This window comes from Lineus longissimus, chromosome 3 (genome assembly GCF_910592395.1).
Source record: "Lineus longissimus chromosome 3, tnLinLong1.2, whole genome shotgun sequence".
Classification (NCBI taxonomy): Eukaryota; Metazoa; Nemertea; class Pilidiophora; order Heteronemertea; family Lineidae; genus Lineus; species Lineus longissimus.
In genome coordinates this window covers 12,883,676-12,905,156 of record NC_088310.1, presented here as the reverse complement: position 1 = coordinate 12,905,156, position 21,481 = coordinate 12,883,676, and the positions used below count along the sequence as shown (strand labels likewise).

At 43.5% G+C, this 21,481-nt stretch overlaps 2 protein-coding genes across 2 annotated transcripts; both read right to left on the bottom strand.

Moving 5' to 3' along the window:
* Window positions 1-516: 516 nt before the first annotated feature.
* Window positions 517-6,212, bottom strand: LOC135484783 (uncharacterized). The gene is made up of 2 exons (XM_064766464.1): window positions 1,736-6,212; window positions 517-1,595 (listed from the first exon to the last, which is right to left on the bottom strand). Exons 1-2 carry the CDS (start codon window positions 6,210-6,212, stop codon window positions 517-519), a joined length of 5,556 nt encoding a protein of 1,851 aa, XP_064622534.1.
* Window positions 6,213-15,825: 9,613 nt separating this feature from the next.
* Window positions 15,826-20,838, bottom strand: LOC135485737 (uncharacterized). The gene is made up of 7 exons (XM_064768133.1): window positions 20,663-20,838; window positions 18,835-19,056; window positions 18,410-18,498; window positions 17,827-18,067; window positions 17,259-17,388; window positions 16,646-16,834; window positions 15,826-16,100 (listed from the first exon to the last, which is right to left on the bottom strand). Exons 4-7 carry the CDS (start codon window positions 17,866-17,868, stop codon window positions 15,877-15,879), a joined length of 585 nt encoding a protein of 194 aa, XP_064624203.1. The 5' UTR covers window positions 17,869-18,067; window positions 18,410-18,498; window positions 18,835-19,056; window positions 20,663-20,838; the 3' UTR covers window positions 15,826-15,876.
* Window positions 20,839-21,481: the final 643 nt, after the last annotated feature.

Below are 21,481 nucleotides of genomic sequence, written 5' to 3'. Positions count from 1 at the left end.
CCACTGTACATAATGTAGGAACCCTGGTTGTGACATTGTCCACTCCTCCAGCTGCACACCACCAAATCCACAACAATGTCACACCAGTTATTTAGTTCATCATGCTTATGGTCATTGTACTTTCATCTTATGTAAAATGTAACTTTTTACACGGTTTCAATAAACGATTTGTAATTTGTAATTTGTAAATTATAAATTTCACTAATAATTTGACGCCGCCAATTCCACTGGTCTTCGAAATACGTAAGCTACACTGTTGACGACTATGACACTCCTCACAAACCACATTGTGAATCAGACGCCGATAGGCTTGTCTCTGATTGTACCTATACCCAATATTGTGGCAAATTCAGCACATCCTACTAAAATCCTACAATTACTGGTAGAAGAAAGTGTATCAGACAGATAACCAATGCAGACAAATTCAAGTTCAACAGCAAGAGTACGGAATTTACAGAAAGTCACCTTTAGAAACTCAACGCACCTCAAGACAGATAGTTACACTATACCATATCTTCACAGATCCAATCTATCCCGTGGTCTAACGACCCGGCCAGTTCTAGTAGTCTTCGCTACAGCAACGCTATCATCAGATTCACAACTAGGCCTAGAGGGGGTCTCTGTGCTTGTCTCAACGACAGAGACTGCCTCAGTGTCAACATCAGTATCAAGATTTCCTCTCAAGTCAGCGACAAGGTCCTGACTGAAGGATTCATTCAAATCAACATTATTGGTTTCAGAAGCATCAGAATCTTGGTTAGGCAGGGGTGCACTGATTTCAAGGTCATGTAATCTCTGAACAGATCTAGTGAGAAACCCAGTGGCAGTCTTCAGGCGAACACTTCTCACAATGCCATCCCTACCAGGAAAGGTCTCAGTGACCACAGCTAGGGGCCAAGACATCCGAGGGACATGATCCTCTCTGATCAACACTACTGATCCAACCTTCACATTGCAAGAAGCCTGAAATTTCTTAGACACAGGGGGAAGGTTTCTCAAATAGTCATCGCTCCACACCTTCCAGAAATCATCCAGCCTAGCTTGACGGACTGCTTCTCGAGCACCCAAATCCTTCGCGAGCACAACCTCAGGATTATTGAGAGAATCCTTCGCAATCTCAACTTGAAATCCAGCGGGCCTACCAATGAGGAAGTGTGAAGGTGTCAAGGGGTTTGGGGAATCCAAACTGTCACCAACGAAGGTCAAAGGTCGCGAGTTGACATTTGCCTCTACCTCATGCAACGTAGTCTCAAGCTCTGATCGAGTCAGTGATTTCTTACCCAGCGATTTCCTCAGAGACCGCTTCACTGAACCCACAAGCCGCTCCCAGAACCCTCCCCACCATGGGGACCTTGGGGCGATGAAATTCCACTTTGGACTATGGGGACCAAAATACTGCTGCAACAAAGTATCTGCCCCAGTGAACGTGGCTGCATTATCAGAATGGAACTCAGAGGGGAGACCCCTCCGAGCAGCAAACCTCCGAATCGCCAGGATACAATCAGGTAGGTTCAATGAGTCTGTGAGCTCAAGGTGGACAGCCCGGACCACCGCGCAAGTGAACAACAGGATATAGAATTTCTTCTTGGGAAAATCTATACAAAACAATGGGCCACCATGGTCAAGGCCAGTGACCGCGAAGCAAGGAGCATCCTTTACTCGAAATCCGGGGAGGGGGCCATGACTTGATTACATGCCCTCGCCTCAACTATTCTGCATGGAACACATTCCTTACAGACATGTTTGGCCAACTGTCTCAGGCCTACTATCCAGTAGTTGGACCTCAAGGCAGTCAGTAGAGTGGTGACTCCAGCATGTTTCATGAGGAAATGCTGAAATCTGACCAGCAAGTAGGACACTCGTCCCTTGGGCAGAATGATTGGGTGTTTACTATCATAACTGAGCTCAGAAAACTGGAGACGTCCCTTCATTCTCAACAATCCAGTCTTATCCAAGAAGGGGTCCAACTCCTTGTGAGCAGAATCCCTTGGGAGGGGTTTACCCTTTCTCAGAGCTTCTATCTCACGGTGATAAGAAGCATCCTGCATCAACCTGAACAACTGAACCTGGGCCTTCGACCTCTCATCCTGAGACAGCTGTCCTAACCTTCTATCACAAGCAGCAGACCGTAGGTTGTGACAGAACCTCATCACTAAAGCCACAAGCCGAATTGTCCTTGGATAGGACTTCAAGTTGTTCAAGTCAAACAACTGAGAGATTGCCGGTTCCTGTTTCACAACTTCACCACCAACAGGCACTAGAAGACTTGAGACCGATTCATCACAATTCTCCAATTCCGAATCTTCCTCAATCAAGTCAACCGAGTCTGAAGACGACGCCAACCACACAGGACCATGCAACCACGACTCAGAAGTGATCAATTTCTTGGCTGATAACCCTCGCGTAACCAGGTCTGATGGGTTTTCAGGACCTGGACAATGTGACCAGTGAGAGGGCGAGGTGAGCTGTTGAATCTCACCAACCCTGTTCGCTACAAAACTTTTCCATCGACAGGGGTCTCCCTTGATCCAAGCTAGAGCAACCTGAGAATCTGAATAACAGTGATACGTCGTATCTTCTGGCAACTTCAGGGCTGAGCGAGTGAACACAAGAATTCGAGCACACAACAGGCTGGCTATGAGTTCCAATCGGGGCAAGGACACAGGCTTGACAGGGGCAACCCTGGCCCTGGCAAACACCAGCGATACTTCATAAGTACCATCAGACTTGGGAATCCTAAGGTACACACAAGCTCCATATCCAAGGGTCGAAGAATCTCCAAATGCATGCAGCTCCAGACCCACAATGCCCTTCCAAGGCCCACCTGATGTGTAACATCTGGGAATTTTCCACTGTTTGATGACACTAATGCCATCCAACCATGAGATGAAACGCAGCTTCAACTCAGGGGGCAACTCTTCATCCCAACCCAACCCAAGGCGCCAGATTTCTTGGAAAAGAATCTTTGCCATCATGATGAAAGGGCTAAGAAGCCCCAGGGGGTCGAAGAGTCGAGCAGTGAAACTCAACACAACACGCTTTGTACAACTGAGTTCTGCGGAGGGAGGAAGGGGAATGCCCTCAAACACAAAGCAATCCTCACGGGAAAGCCAACTCATACCCAGTACCTTTACAGACTCACTGTCCACATGCTTTGAACCAAAGTCGCTCCGAAACTTGTCCACCAACACCTTGTTGTTGGACGTGCACTTAGCAAAGGTCAACTCTGCTTCACCCATCACCTCTTGTGCCTCATCGAATACCTCACACCCTCTGGTAGCCTCATCGCAACCTGAAAGGAAATCATCCATATAAATATTATCCTTCAACTCCTGTACAACTTCAGAGGGGGGATAACTATCCAAGTGATGTCTTATCGTCGCATTCAGGAGGAATGGGCTTGCTTTGTTCCCAAAGGGGACCCTGACAAACTTCATGACTCGTACCCTACCACCATCATCCCATAGGAAACGATGTGCATCTTGATCTTCGGGTCGGACTCCTATCTGTAGGAAAGCTTTCGTCACATCTGCTGTGATCGCTACAGGCCATCGCCGGAAGCGAATCAGGATATCTACCAGACTAGCAAGCAATGAGGGTCCAGTCTCCAAACAGTCGTTCAAGGACACCCCATTATAACCTGATGCCGAGGCATCAAACACCGGCCTAACCTTGGTAGTCAGGCTGTCTTCACGGACGACTGGCCGATGAGGCAGATAGAATGTGGGGTTGGGATTTTCCATCTCATGAGCCAGCACCTCCACTATGAAACCACTAGATTCATACTCACGGAATACTTGGTCATACCTTTGCTTCAGCTCAGGGTCTCCATCAAATCGCCGGTTCAGCTGCTTCAACCTTTTCCAAGCCATTGCCTCGTTGTTCAGCAGTCTGCCCTTGGCTGTTTCCGATTTCCAAGGCAGCGCCACCTGGTATCGGCTCCCATTCTTCTGGACGTTCTCTGAAAAATGCTTCAAAACAGGATCAATTTTGGGGTTCAAAGTTTCCTGTTCAGTGAGAGAGATCCCAACGGACTCCAAGTCCCAGAATCTACGCAGATCAGAGTCACCGACATTCCCCAAGCACATCAACTGAGGGGAGACTGAACAAGCACCTGATTGAACAGACTGAACTCCACCACCTGAATCTGACCACGAACCTGATAAGACCCATCCAAAACACGACTCCTGAGCAACCAGCCCACCAACCTGTCTGAACCTCTGTGGCTTCATGAGTTTCCAATAAAGATCTAAACCGACGAGGATATCCACTGTAATCTCTCTGTTCTCTGAGACTGAGTCAGCCAACTGGATGTCAGAGCCGAGAATGTTCAGCAGTTCGCACGGGACCAAGGGCCTCACCAATGGGTTACAAATGACTGGTACCTCGGCGACATTTAGAGAAATGTTCTCACCTGAACCTGTGTGGCTGCCACTCAAATGCACATTGTATATATTACACTGGCGTTCCACACTAGGAGTGTTGCACCCACAGGCTGCATAAGAAATGGGTTCTGTGCCAACCCACTCCGGTTTCACTCTCTTTACCATTGATGAGGTGATGTATGACCTGTCTGACCCACTGTCAAACATCAATGTTGCCTCAGTGCAGCCCTGCCTGCCCACTATCTTTACCTTGGCTGTCTGTAGCACAGTGTTCACCCTACTACCTGAATTAACACTGCTACCTGCTGAAATAGAATGCATATTAGCTTTCATCGTACCAGTATCCTGACCCTTAGACTTCTCAGGTGTCTTGACCCCAGTATCACTACTACTAGATTTACCTGTCCCCTTACTATCACCACTCTGGGTTTTGCTAACAGAGGGTGAACCACTTTGCCTAGCCTTGTTCACTTTACCACTACCACCATTGCACAAAATGGCATGGTGTCGACCCTTACACTTTGAACATTGTGCAATACAACCCTTGGCAAAGTGTGACTTACCCAAGCACCTGAAACACAACTTACATGACTGCACCTTCGAATGTCTCTCTGAAACTGGGAGGTTTAACAATCCCCAGCATTTCTCAGTCTGGTGGGTTTTCCCACATACACCACATGAATTACCACCAGAATGTGAGGCTACACTATGTGACTGCAAGGCGGATGCAGTCGCCACACGTTGCTTGTCCTCAGCCATGTCAGCTGTTGCATCAATCCCATGTCCCTGGGTACCAACATTGTCAGTCTTGGTCAAAACCTTAAAGGTTTCCGATCTCTCTCGTCGATTTATCTCCCTCTTCATGAAGTCTAGTAGGAACTCCAAATCCGCTTCCCTTCCGTCACTCTCCCGTGCCCACTCCATACGTATGTCATTAGGCAAGCGTGACAGAATCAGGGGGGTCAGTAGGAAACCATATTCCGATCCCTCTATACCGAGGGCTTGGAGGCTGCGAATGTGTAGCAATAGTTCGTCCTGCAACCGCCAAAGTGCTGAAACTCGATTTCCAACCATCTTTCCACCCTGTCCGTGTCCAGGCATAGACGCATTTAACAAGGCCTGAACATGTGTGAAAATAATCCTTTCACGTCTTCCATACCGATCCGTTAGCAACTTGCTTGCGATGTGATAGTTCTCCTCCGTCACTGGGAGACCCTTTATCACACACTTAGCCTCACCTTCGAGCAGCGAAGAGAGGTACGAGAACTTGCTTATCTCCGGTATACTCTCGTTTTCATCGACAAGTGCGGTGAATTGGTCCCAGAATGACTGCCATTCCGTTATCACCCCTGAAAAGGTTGGCAGTTCCAACTTGGGAAGGCGTACCCTTCCCATCGACGCCATGGAGCTGTTCGAGGCACAACTTGCCCCGTCATCGAAATCGTCATTACTGTCTTTCGATTTTGGACCCTTTGACATACGGGTCACAATCTCTTCCAACATAATCTGTGCCTCGTGCCTAGACTGCTTTGCCTCAGATATGAAAGCAAAGGCCTGATCAATGTCTTGCTCTTGTGCAAGCTCATCTTCGATTGTCATTTCAACTTCCGATTGGGCCTTCTCAAATGACACCAAATATCGATCGAAGTCATTGATACAGCTTTCTATTGCCACTTTACTTACGGCATCCTTCCCAAACGGTTGACGTGCATCCTTACATGCACGCTTCAGTGCATTGGATGCACGCGTCACCCAGCCTTTCGCCGCTGAGCGTGATTTTCGGACCGCATCACGTCCTTCAGGAACTCCGGCCTCGTTCTCCGGCATTTTCGCCAAACAAGTGTTCAAAACCTTCTTAAGTTCTTACTCTCCCGGGTTTACGGCACCACAATTTCGGGGACCACGGAACCAGCCCGAAATTGGCGAAACTTGCCGGCTAAATAACGGAAAGAAACCCTCGTGTTTCTATTTTACAAATCTAACTCTTTTATTAGCACCTTTAAAATGTAAAAACAATAGGAGAGCTCCAACAAGTTTAGTGGCGGGAAAGACAAAAAGGGGGTTTGGTTACAAACTACAATCACAGATGGCGACACAGCATTAGGCCTAAGATTAAACTAAGAGGTCAATCTCCAACAGATGTGCCTCTTCCGCGCATTCTTGTCATTCTTCTCCATCAATGCCACAAGATGGCCATGGATGTGTGGATGGATGTTGGTTCATCGGGTCGTGGGACGAGGCGCTTTGTGAACATCACCTCAATTGCAACGCAAGTTGGCTCCAAGGTTTGCAAGGCTCTACCAGGATTCCACTCGTTCACAGGCTGCGATTACACTGCGGCTTTCATCAGGAAGGGAAAAAAGCGTCCACTTGCCATTGCTGAAAAAGATGATAGATTCTTGGAAGCATTCCCAGCGTTAGCCACAGGGCCAGTCAACGATGCCACATGCAAGGTCATTGAGGAATACACTGCCATGATGTATGGAGCAAGAAACAAGAAAATATCTCTAAACCAGCATAGACACAAGATATTTGAGAAGGCCTTTGGACCAAAGAAAGGAAAGAATCTGTTTGCCGGACTGAAGGGGTTAGATGCAAGTTGCATTCCACCGTGCGAGAATGTTGTCAGGCAGAAAATCTACAGGAGCAACTATGTTGCTATGATCTGGCATGCAGCCTGTGACAACTTGGTGCCAGACGAACCCAATCAAGGATGGGGGAGTGGCCCCCGATGATGAGAGCTCCTACAAGATCGTGTGGTTCACATGCCAGCAGATGCCCGATAGTGCTTTACCAGATGAGACGGAGGCGGACAACAGTGATGAGGAGGGAGACATGCTGCCTGAGCACTATGACTTTGACGTGGATGATGACGATGACTCAGACAGTGAGGTTGTCCAGCAAACTGATGACGTCGACTCGGACTAGATTACTAAAGTTAGTAACAATTAACCGAGTTTCAACCCTCATCACATAGATACGATAACGATCATATAAATATCATTATGATATCGAGCAAGATATAAACTTATAAATGAGTACCATGAATGACAAAATGGATAAGAAGGATATCATTTTATTTGTAAGTGAATCAAGAAATATAAGACTTTGACGTGGGGGAGGGGGGGAGGGGGAGGGGGAGGGGCATGGTAGCAGCATGTTCTTTTTAATATCTGTACTACTTAGTAGCTATTTTTAGTTGAGTTCAAACTAGTGTTTGTGAAAACAATGTATGGTAAAGTTTGAGTGTTCATTATTCGTTTTCATGAAAATATTCAAATGTATTTTGTAGGTTCATTTACATGTAGATTGGTCTATTTGCTTGAATAATTGTTCATGATAAAACACCGTTGTGTATTGCTTTTAAAAGCTTTTTAAACCAGTTTATTCTTTCTGATACTTTTCATCTGTAGACAATCATGAATCTGATGGTAGTACTGTTTTTACATCCCTTATCTGCCTTGTATTGTAGTAACCTCTTCATCATTTCAGAAAAGCTTACATGTAATAAAAGTCATTAAAATTTGTTATACACACCCAATTATCTTCACTTGGTCTTTTTGCATATGTAAAAAGTAAAGTAACCAGCTAATATCTGGTATCATTCAGACCCTTCTAGCAGGGAGAAGGCACTTCTTGATTCCCAGTTGACTTTTACCACCCCGTAAATGGCCCTCATTATGATACTCACCTTATCAAGAACATTAATCCTTGGTTATTTTGGAAGGTGTAAGCGAGACCCTTGTTGACCATTAAGAACCCTTCTTGTTCAGATATGCCAGGAAATTCCTTTTCTTGTGCTAGATTTTTATGATCAGGGGCAACGTAGTCTCCTCCAAACAAACGTGGTATATGTACGATTGACACCTGGCCTTTATATCGTGGGCATTCTACGATTAATGAACAGCCAATCAGGAGTCCGTTATAGTGAAGGAGGTTAGGTTGTTGATCTTTTGTTTTAATATATGGTCAATGCCCGCTCGTCCCCGCTCCCCGGGCGCCCGCCCGCCCGCCCGCCCGCCCCCCCCCTCCGATTGCACCCTACCATAGACCCCGCATTTAGGCCCTACCCTTTTTAGTGCAGGCAATGCTTTGAATTACCGAACATCTGCCTTTGACGTCCCCGTTATGCGCTCCGACCGTTCGCCCCGACCAGTACGAACTGCCGGTGTAAAAGTAGAAAATGTCCCCTGGAAAAAGTGTCCGGCCCTATTGTATTCTGCTATAATAATAATATTTTTATGGTCCTATTATCTGGTCTATCGAGACCATGACTGACAATGCAATGGGTGATATGAATAAAGACTAGCAAATGCTTTTACTCCCGTTTTGTACAGGAAGGCCTAGTGTAAATGTACATGGAGTTTTAGATAAAAGCATTTGCTAGTCTTTATTCATATCACCCAATAGCTCAGAGATTGAAGCGCATAATAGAATCCTTTGTTTCCCGGACATTCTATCCTAGGACATTTTAAACTTCTACACCGGTCCAGTGTAATCGTTATTGTAGTCCTCTGAAGATATCAGCCCGAGTCAGCTTGCAAGCACAAGGAAAATAGTGGAAGAGTACCCTCCCCTGATCCCCACCCATAAACGTGCCCGCCCACGGACCCCAACCACCACCACGCCTTTGGCTGCACATTGATTTTTTTACTCTCTCCGCCTCAGGTTTGATTGGAAATGCCCCCAAGCTCAGGATGATAGGCCTACTTTTTCCTATTCCGCTGGGTGATGAGTCAACCGAACGTAATCACGACGCCAACGGAGGATTGCGAAAGTGACGAAATCAGCGCCTCTGGTCTCAAGATTGCGAAATGCCCGGTTAGCAGAATTTCTTAAGAGTCGGACCTCAATTCATTTGTCGTAATATATCGCTTACCATCGGGACGAAATGGATTCTACCAGTAACAATAATGATACAGGTAATAGCATGGTTAATGAAGATTTAGCAGGTATCAATATTATTGTGAAGTTTTCTTTACATAATCGACATTGGCGGCGTTTGGCCAACCAAACCAGCCAGCCCCTTTCGGTACAGCCTGCATACAATGTCAATAACATAGGCCTATGCACATGATGCATCGAATGTTACTGAAATGAAATGCATGAACAGCAGGCAGCTGCTGTGCAGACTGACAGGGGTATAAAGTTATTTATGGACCCTTGACATTTAATAATAAGCGGAATCTTGATTTGTTTGCTTGTTTCACCTATAGGAGATGGGTAGGCCTATTACTAGTATTGGTATTATGCAGACGCAGTGACAGTGTGGGCTATTTATTATAAATCACATAAACTGTGAGATGCAAACTTGTGATATCGCGATATGGGTAGGTAATCATTAAGTGCATCTCACGGTTTATTAATTATAAGCCCACAGTGTGACGACAATCACAATTGAATAATGTCGATGCAAAAATCATGAAATGCGAGTATCGTATAGCGAGGCTATAGTTTTGTCCAAGTTGTTACGTAATCTTGGAAATCTGGACTTTTACTACAGCAAATACATTACAGTCATAGGCTTACTCTGAAAAGGTTCCCTTCAAACTTGGTACATGTACAAACAAAATTGGCATTTGGATTGTGAAAAAAAAGGATGCAACTGTGACTCTTTCCCGTTTCCCTCTCTCTGCAACCAAACAATGGAGAGAATAAAGTTTTAATCCTTCTCGTATTGTTCTGGACACTCTCCACGCATGCGAGGAGTTTGGTCAGGGTCTTTCTCGAAACTGTCTATTGTACTGCCACATCGTGAGAAGATGATGGTATGGTACAAATGTAGATAGCCGTGGTATCTAGCACTGCATTTACAGAAGCTTAGCAGCCCACCAGGCCAGGCCTACCGGTACATTGATTTAGTTACTGAATTATGAGTGACTTCCTCACGCACGCTGTTATTGTAACTGAACCACTGAGGACCAGGAATGGTTATTAAAAGTGGACCCACAATGATTATGATGACAGTACAGTACTGCCACTTTTTAAAGGGTAATTAAATTAGCGCCATGTCTGCATGGCAGAAATAGTAAAATGGGGATACAAAGCAGACCTGGCGATATATTATCGTGCAATGTTAGCATCATTGGGAATTGCCATTCTAAATTTTAACTTCTTCATCTTTGCGAAAATTCTTGCTGCATAGCAGCCATCTTTGAAATCTTTTTTCCGATTTCATTGCCAATGGTTGTATGCAGAGGTACAAATAATACCCAAAAGATTGAGGAGCAGATACACTGCCACTAAAAGTGACTGACAATAATGAATAATCTTCAGATTGTGGCATGTGACCTCTTTGCTAGACCGTCTGACCCAGATGTGTTTGCCTTCTCTTTTACAGGCTGCACCAGCAAGTAGGCCTGAGGCAACTTCTCAACCTGTGAACAATAGGAAGTCAGTCAAAGCTAAGGTATGTGTGTGACCAAGTTTCCATCACCGAATTCTTTTTAGACCTTGAGATTGTTCAGACTTAACTTGTCATGTCCAATCTGTCATCATGACTTTATGGGAAAACCTGTGGCATGTTTGTCAAGGTTCCACAGCAAAACATCCCCATAGCATAATGCTGCCACCTCCGTGCTTCACAGTCGGTACGGTGTTCTTTGGATTACCCCCCCCCCCCCCCCCGTTTTGCCAAACGTACTGCTGGCTTCTTTCTTGCCCTGCAGCCTCGTAGTCCACTACGATGCAAGACCTTCTGGACAGTGGACAGTGACACATTTGTCTCTGTAGCTTCTAATTCCTGGCAGAGGTGTTTCTTGGTCGTCTCAGGGTTAATGTGCACCTTTCTAACCAATGTGGGCTCATCTTTGGCTGTCAGCTTGCGCTTTCTTCCTGACCTTGGTAAGGTTGCTGTTGTCCCTGGGTCCCTGTACTTCTGCTTTATTGTCTGAACTGACGCCCGTGGCATATCAAGCTGCTTGAAAATGGCTCTTAGTGAAGTACCAGACTGGTTCAAGTGGACAGGCGACTCTATCAGATCTTGAGAGTACTCCTTTGACTTCCCCATGATGGCGCGAAGCTGGCAAATGACGTGAGCAGAAACCCAGTCCCTTTTATACTGCTACAGTGGCGCCACCTGAGCTATGACATAATCATGATGGTCAACAGGTAGTGGAGACAAGAGAAAAGCCATTGCAATTGCATTGCCCACCTCAAGGCCAAACAACTAGTAGATAAGGTAGGTGTATGTAAACTTATGACACTCTGAAATATGCATTGTTCTCAAATAGAGCTCATAAAACAATGAAATTAATGAAACAGAAGTATGTTTTTTAGTTGATGACGAGATGTGATGATAGACTTCCTGTAAACTATATACTATTCGTTCTGTAGTTGCAGAGAAAGAGACAGGGTTATATCATCCTTTGAATTGTATGTAAACTTTCGAGCGCGACTGTACTCTCTAATTTTTGCCTTGGCCTCCAGAAATAATAGTGTATTTTCAAATACTTTCTTATCAAACCTGAGTGTGTGTTATTATTGCACCACCAATATCCAATTTGATAACGAGTACGCATGTACCCAATGGTTTGGTTGTCTAATTATCTAATTGTAATTTCTAATTCTAGTGTAAAAGTCAATAGTTCCCTTTTTTGTCATGGTAATGTTGTGGGCATTTTCTATTCTTGGCTCACATGGGTGAGCTTATATCCTTACGATTTCATCTTGTCCAGCATTGTTGGCTTTGACTTTGTCTGTCGTTAAGCACTTTTATCATATACCCTAAGTGCAGTGATCTGGCAGACGTATATGATAAATAGAAAACTGCACGAGTGTCTGATCCGAGTATCCAGATTGCACTCGATGATTTTCTACGCAGGGCGAGAGCTTTTCAAGCCGTAGAAAATCATCTCGTGCAATCTGGATACTCGGATCAGACACTCGTGCGGTTTTCTTATTGTACATGTACATGTAAGAAGCACTATCAATGGAAACACGTACCACTTTTTTCAGAAAAGAAAAGCCAGCAAGGGAAAAGCAAGCAAGGCGAAGGGTAAGAAATTTTTATTAGATTCAAGTTGCCGTGTTGGAAATAACAGTGGTCATAAGATATATAGAAAATGTAGCACTTGTCTTCATGGCATCATTGCATCACATCATCAGGAGGATAGGATTTTTGATAGAAATTTGCAACCATAAGCTGATTTAGAAATTTAATTTGCGGAGCAAAAACAAACAGTTATGTGATATTTCCATTGAAATAATGGACTCCTCGGAGTGCATGATGCAATGAGATTACAAAGAAACATTTAGCCAAATGTTCAGTTGTTGAAAGGTTTAATGAGGAACTGACCCCTGTATCCTCATATCCAATCGGGGGGGGGGGGGGACAATTTGGTCGCATGGCCATCAGAATGAAATGTAATTGACTTATTTTGCAGGAGACTATTGCGCAGCTGAGAGAATAGACAACTACGACCCCAAAAACAACACGTATTACATAAAGTGGCAAGGATATGATGCGTCCCACAACTCATGGGTGAAAGCGGAAGATGTAACTTCTCCTCTCATCTCTTCTTACAAAGAAAAATTAGGTAAATCATGATTGAAAGGATTATGGCTGTGTGCTCTATGCAGTTGATGTTGTAGTGGTTGTGAGTCAGGCTGATGCAGCAGTTTCTTAGAGGTAGTGCCCAATTCGAACAACTGTAGCTTATCACATAATTATCGTTTATCAGAATTGTGGAGTCAAAAGGAAGGATTGACAATCAATTTATTGAAATTCCTTCAGATGATACATTAAAAGATGTCATAAAACTCACCTGTCCATTCAAAAGGCTTTTGTATTGCAATTACAGAACGGTTTCTATTCAATAAAAACACTTCGCTGGTGAAAACATTGTTGGGAACACTTCAAAGCAGTGGAAGTCTTTGGTTCAAAGGCATCTCAAACTAGTATGAGGTTGCAGCATGAATGCAGTGTAATTGAGATTTGCTTGTTTTCTTCGCCTTAATTCCATATATTTTGGTAGTGTACCCTTGAAGAAAATGATATGATGTCGTGTGATACTAATATCTGCATAATAGTGGTTCTTTTAATTTCCTCTATTTTAGGTTCCGGAACGCACAAGAAGTGATGCACCTCATGTCTTTCGATTGTTGAAAAAATTGATGTGAATTTGTGCAAATCCTCCCGCCTGTGTTTTTTTGTTCAGTGGAATTCACGTATTTCGGTATTCCTTCTTCACCTCCACGCATTATTCATTCTGACATAAACTCACATGATCACTTTTGATGAAAGATTACATAATGGATAATATTGAATTGGCACAAATATAGTAACAATGTAAACTTATCATATCTTTCAAAGGTCTCATTAAAAGTAAATGTAAGTTACATGTACATGTACTGTGGAATTATTGTTTTTTCAGACAATCTGTGGCTGTTGTATACATGTATCATTCAATAAACGTGGCGTTTTTCATATTATTAGATACATATAGTCTTGCCTTTATCTTTGCTACCTCACAGCGACTTGACTACATGTATTATAAGGGACCATCTCAAAAGTATTTTGAAGCCTAAAAGACTACGGGTAAGTCATTTAGTCTTTTTGAGTGTGGTCACACCCAAGACTAAGTGACTTGAGTCATTTTTGCTTCAAAAAACGTACCTGTGAGATGGTCCCTGAATTCATACCTTGAGACAATATCCAGACCGGCACTTGATACTGAGTTCCTCTTGAACTGGCATCAATAGAGAAGTCTGGCTACATGTGCTAGGATTGCAAATTACAGCGTACTTTACATGTACATTGGACTTGGAGCCTCCCTCTGTGGATACCTCTCTAATAAGGACACCGGTGCTGAATTGGTTTGGGTGGAATGCAACCAGGACGCCTTTCAATTGCAGACGATATTGGAGTGTCCTAACAGCAAGGTAACACTTGACTTTAGACAACGTCACGTCCAACAAGAATACACCTGCCACATACGGAAATACTGCCTTTGAAGACGTCATTCAGAATGTTTGGGTTACTTAAGGATTTGTCACACCCACCCAGAATATACACAAGATGTCATGGAAAATGCTTTAAAAAATGTCACATCCCACCTGATCATGAATACGCCGAACCGTATGGAAATACCGTCTCTGAAGACATTATCCAGAATGGTCGGTTTACTTTCGACACAATGTCACATCCAACCTGAATACGCCTGACCGTATGGAAATACCGTCTCTGAAGACGTCATCCAGAATGGTCGGTTTACTTTCGACACAATGTCACATCCAACTTGAATACGCCTGATCGTATGGAAATACCGTCTCTGAGACGTCATCCAGAATGGTCGGTTTACTTTCGACACAATGTCACATCCAACCTGAATACGCCTGATCGTACGGAAATAATGACTCTGATGATGTCATTCAGAAGAGTTGGGTTTACCTACATGTACGATATAATGTCACTTCTAACCAAAATACTGCAGCTGCATATGGTATGTAATTCAGAATGATGATTTACTTGAGACAATGTCACATCCAACCAGAATACACCTACCGCATACTGAAGTACGGTCTTTGAAGATGTCATTCAGAGTAGTTTGATTTTTCTCAGTAATCCAACAGCCCGATACATGTATACATGTACATGCAGGACAATACAATGGTCAGTCACTTCAAAGCGTGGCCTTCAGGGATGGCACAAGGACAAGGGCAACTTGAATACACAACCTTTCTCAGTCAAGATGAGGCAGATGCTACTTGACCATACACATCTTTGACACCTGTCTGCTCATTTCCGGCAAAAATTGATGTTTCTTTATACATGTAGGCAGCCTGATAGTATCAGCTGTGTTCACCCAAGGTGAGCAACAATGAAAACAAGTGCATGTAATTTGATGCAAGAATCATTTTATTGCTGCTGAAATTCACATTCAGCCAGTAATACAAATCTGCTTATACATAATTGGTGGATTCACAATATATCAGATTAAACAAAAGGCATTTTCCAAGGTCCCTAGTGGTCCGGCAATAATTCTAAGTCGTTTTGGGAGTTGCAGGACATCAGCCTAGCCCCCTGCGGTCAGATAAAAAAATTAACCAGCAGCAGGTACCCCCCTCATGGCTAAGTTTGTCCCCAGGGCCGGAACATCGCTGTATCGTCGAACAGTTGGCAGATTCCTGAGCGCCAGACGAGCAAAAAAAACTCTCACTGAACAGTTTTGCCTCAGTTGACACTTTTTGCCATATGACGTCATTTTAGGGTCGTCACAACACCTGATTTGTGGCGTAGTTTCCCAATAAACTGCATTGGAAGTTCGAACTTTCACTAGAAAAAGTCACCTTATTCACAAACATGCTTCTTGAGAACCTCTGCAAGGGCCTTAAGAGATGCCACAGAGTTCCGAAAACGTTAGCATCTCGTGGCATACTTTGTTAGCTTCGAGTGACATTTGGGGACACTATACCCTTTTAGACAACATTAGACCAAATCAAGTCGAAAAAGATCGGGATTTCTGAAATAAATCCGGCTTCAAAGGGTTAATTACACGTACTCAATGCCAATGTCATCACAATCCTCCTCCTCAGAGCTGGACGCATCCTCCTCCGAATTTAATTCTTCACCACCAGGTTGCACCTCCCCTTCCTCAAAATACACCACGATCTCTATGTCAGTGTCTATACATTCAAATACATCTGTTGCTTCTAGGAGAAGGTCTGTGTAGAATTCCTTTGATTCCAGCAGCAACATCACCAATCCATGGTTTTCTTAAATAGAAGGAGAGCTGGACATTAAAATTCTGAAGTCATCAACAAAGGTAATGCACATACATCTGCAAACCAATAGTTTATGTCTGTCCAGTTAGATTAATGAAAGGCATTCGGTTTGAATTAATTAAAAGCAGGGCGTAGTACATTTGTATTAGTAAACTGAACCTGAGCTGGGAAAGAACGAAGTTGCAATCAGATCCAGATCTGCATCCACAGCCCAGGTTAATGCCACAGCAAGACAAGTACATATATATAATATAATACGAGTCTTATATAGCGCAGTATCCAACCATTAACTGGCCGCTCAAAGCGCTTGATAGGCCTCTTTAAAAAGCAAATGTTTGAGTTGTCCCTTGAAAGATAACAGAGAGCTGCAGTTCCTAACAGTTGAAGGAAGTTTGTTCCACAGCTGAGGGGCTCCAATTGAAAATGCTCTACCACCGACTGACATGACATTGGTCTTTGGGATAGACAGAAGAACGGCATGCATGTATGCATCAACCTCCACAAATGTTGGGTAAAAATAATTGCATGGCCACTACCTTGGTTTTTGATGGCCTCATTGTTCACGGTGTTGATTCTGTCTTCCAAGGTGTTGATTTTTTTCTTGAAGAAAAGAACAGTTGATACCATCTCTTGAATGAGCACAGGCAATTCCTCGATGTACCTGGTCATGTGTTCATGTATATCAACTATTTTCTTCTTCAAAGCAAATGTTTCTCCCTTGTTCCCTGAATTGAAGAAACAAATATTAGGACTACAGGCTAAAAGTTTCTTGCTCCATCCCTCCTACATGTACATACGAAACGCTGGTAAAAACACATGCTGGATATGTCAGAAATGTGACTATAAGATTGAGGCGCAACTTAACATTTTACTTGCAACCAATGCTACATTGCAACCAAATTGTGTTAAATGTACAAGGTAGAATGTACTTTACATCACTTGAAGACCAATGTACCAGTAAGCCTAGAGCAAAATGCCGACCCAGGCTTTAAACCTCAAATTGCTTGATAAACAACAGCTGGATCAATTTCTCTGAACAATCGAAAATGACTGCAGGACATTACCACTTGGAGTTATTTGTGTCCTGGACTTTGTGTTACATGTACTAAGTGAAGTTTGTGGGTAAATGAATATGAAGTGAATGCCAACCTGCAGGATTATGCCAAGGCAACAAATAGTCCTCTTGCGTGACTTCGTCCACAGAAACATGACAGCAGACTAACACAATGCTGAAGTTGCTTTCTCTCCTTTTCAAGACGCTTTCGACTCTTTGAAGCATCTGAAATGAAAATGATAAACTTTTAAACTGATCGATATAGCAGTGAACTCGACATGCATCGTAACTGCACAAACTGCTAATATGAAGAAAGCCCCTTTAATACTGTCGTGTTAATTGCTATCTTTCAAATCATGTCATGTTATTTAAACCAATGAACTTTATAAGAATCTGAAAAGAATGAAAGTGTGTATATAATTAATTGAAAAACTCCCGAAGATAGGGCAGAAGGCTGGAAAACCTGGTCAACAAACTGGGTTGACCATGGCACAAGGGAAAACCGTGGTGTTCTTGCAGCTTCTATCTTCAGCTCCAGACTCTGAATCACATTCTAGAGAACAAATTGTGTTTTGATTAAAGAGCTGTGTTCCTTCAGTTATTTTTAGTGCCTGTTACATGTACACTTTGAAAACAAATTTATCTCCTATAAATATATCATACCTGATAACAGCTGACGACGCACATGAGACACAAACTGCACATGATGAACTATGTTTTCCCATTTTCCTAAGTATTGACCTCAATACTGGCTCCCACACCTCCTCCCAACTCTCCTCTTGTCTTTGCTTCCAGTCAGCATGCGCAACAAAATGCCTTTTCTTCCATTCAGATTCAGTGCCTGGCACTTCAGTACTATTGGAAGCCCGAATCCCATTCAGAAGCTCCATAAGTTCAGCTCTCACTGTAAATTAAAAGTGCATTGATAAATACTACCGGGAAAGAAAAAAAAAGTTCCTAAGTGTTGATTCGAAAATACCATTATTTGCCTTAATCAGCAGACAGTGTTGCCCAATTAACCTTTAAAAAAGAATAAATCATTTGCAAACTATAACCTTACTTGTGATCAACACAAAATTCAAAATTTAGATGAATCGGTTCACGTCGTTTGACCTCTGCAGCCGTAAAAAGTATGGTAGGTCAAATCGGAAACTTACTCCTTATAAAATACACAACTTGATTTGTGTCTTGGAATAGAGCCAACTAGCTGATGAATAAAAAGACCTTAAAAAGACAAATCACAAACCTTGCTGGAACACTTGAAATCGAAAGGTGCATCGATTTCTACTTCATGATTACTTGGTTTCAATTCCTCAGGAAAGTCCTTTAGTTTCTCTGGAAAAACAAGCAATTTTGAAATTAAGGCCAAATGCAGATTACGCCAGAAAAGATGCAATTTCTTCCATGGAATTTCTTACATAAAAAGGGTGGAAAAGACTAATTTTTCTGGTTTGATTTTAAAGATTGGTGAGAAATTTTAAAGAGGTATAGCAGTGATAGGGTTGGATTTGTAGGCATAAACCATTTGTCCAGAACATGAAATTATCAGTTAATTGCACTATTGACTAATGTAAGCCTAGTCTAGCAGCAATATTTTTCCATGTATAAAGCCTAATTGAATATTGCTGGCTCAGACGAGGTGAAGGCATTTGTCAACCAAAAACAATCTACCTGTCGTTGAGGTTTTCTTCCCTCTTCTTTCTCTTCTGGGAACTGATGGACCATCTATAGCACCATTGATGTCCCTGGATGGAGCCTTCACATATGGCTTTAAGTTCTTTTTAGGATAGGTTTTCCTCTTTTCCCTGCGATAGGAGGCAGCCAACTCTTTGATTCGTGCATAATGCCCTGCATTCTCACCAGAAGGATTGTCATCATTACCATTGGATGATGCTGAAAAACAAACACATAAAGTGACAAATACTAATAATAGTCAAAACTATGACTTAGCCTAGACAAAATACAGCCTCCATGCAGGCTACACTCGATTTATGATTTTAACGAACACGAAGCTTTAGAAGGCCTTAAGACAACTTCAGACAATGCCAATAGTTAAAGGGGAGGCGCCTGATTGGCCACATCCTTGCCAATGAACCTACATGTGGTGGCAAAACAGGAAGACACAAGGTTGGCCTCGGGATGAGCAGAGCCTAATCAACGATAGCCCATTTGAATACTCTCGATGTTCTACGCACCGATCCGCCATTGAGTCGAGTATCTGTGCCAATAAAGGTAGGGAATTCCTGCGCAACGAGTTTAAGCTTACTACTATGCAGATACGGTCTATCGCAGTGCTATTTTTAGGAATGTCTAACGTCAGGGATGTAGCCGGGGGGGGGGGGGATCAGGGGGGTTCGAACCAACCCCAGCTTGAGAAAAGGATCCGCTGAGGACAGTCAAAAATACTTTTCTACTGAGTTTTGTAACACCCATGATTCTATCCAAATGGGCCATTGTACGATAGAGTGACAGGCCTTTTAATTACGTGGAGACCTCTACACCCTGTATTTTTGTAGCCTATTTTGGGGGACATGTTTTTTTTGCTTTTTGGCTTAATTTGGAGACATTTCATCATGCCAATTTGCCTGAACAGCGATGTCATAAATCAAAGTTAGTGACTGATATCACCACATACACCTGAAAAATCATAATTTTAGGGGAAAACTTTAAAGTGAGGCCATTTGGATGAGATTTGGTTATGTTAGGGGTCAAAAAACGCTTCAGGGGGGTCATATTTAAAAAAAAGAAGAAAAAAACCCACCTAATTTGGGGACATCCTGTACGGTGTAGGAATCATGTAATTGAGAGGCCTGAGTGACCTTATACAGTCCTTCGTAACTGGGAGTGCTGACCTGCCAGATTTCGGTCTCATGTTCACGGGCTTAGCGCCTTCGTTGCTCAAGAAATAGGTGAAGAACCCCCCCCCCCCCCACTGCGATATCAGGCTACACCCCTGAACGTTCACGTGATACATGTTCTATGTTATTTTCGAATTGGTCAATCACTGTGCATGCATGAGGTGACTTGTGACAAGACATCACATTGAAATAATTAATGCGATGACAGGTAATCGGCCTGGGAAATATTGAAACGCCACCATATTTGAGGCCACAATTCATGAATTACCTCTTTTGGCAGAAGGGCAGGCACGCCGGTCTAAGTCAATGAATGTGACACACAGGGTAGGCTAGGCCTAGGGGGTGGGCATGGTGGGGGGGGGGGGGGGGGGGGGGGACTAGGCCTACCATTACATCAATGTGATATGTGAATGATGACAAATAATGATGAAGATGTCCACGCATCGAGCATTTACATACATTTACGGCAACAGCATGGGGATGCATCTCATTTATCAATACAGGTGGTAGGCCTAGCTAGGCACGTGCCCTGCTGGGCCTGGGCCGGGGCTCGGCGACGGCCATGCTTTTTTCTCAGATCGATTTAGGACAATTAGGTGACAAAAAAACAACACCTTTGGCGACCACCTGGCTATACTTACCACCAAATTCCATGGTCATGATATTTGATGCGGTCCTAACTATGACATGGTCTACGTTTCATAGCCTACCGGTACTTCAAACCGTAAATAGCAATGGAATTGAGCAAAACTGAAATACTACAACACCATCCGATAAATCGAATGTCGCACGTTCTGTATCCCGCGAGATCTCGAAACTACTGCGCACAGGCGCGAGAAATTATATAATAGCTCAATTGCCCCGGCCCCCTACCCCTTCAATTCAGCTCAGGCCACCTCGACTAACTACCTCCACCCCCCCCCCCCCAAATGTAAAATGATATCGTTTTTAGATTTGCTGTCGGTGTAGTCTGGGTTCGTTTGTCAGTCAAGGGGGCAACCGAACGGGGGGGGGGGGGGGGGGTCTCTAAGTTTCACGTGCCTGTGCTGCTGTTTTAGTAGCGGCAGAGGCAGTGGCTAAAAAAGTAGCACGAGAAACGAGGATGAGCTGATATAGTTCCCCAGTAAAATGGGTTGCCGCAAATATTGACAACTTTAAAATTGTCGAAAACTTGCGTGAAGATTAATCAGAATAATTGAAGAGTCATGAAACTATATGATTACTACAAACCTAATGCAAATCTAAAACATTCATACGGGCTGGTTTTGCGAATAGATGGATACCTTTGTTTACAAAATGACGTCACTCTGACGTCACGCATAACTTAAAAGATACTTCGTTGCTATAGTTCATCATTATCCCACTGTAGCGCAATGTCTGTTTAGTTCCACCCCTAGCTGAAAGGTGGGGCAGCCTGATTTGGATCGTGGGATATGTACGTTATAAGCCACTAATACCAA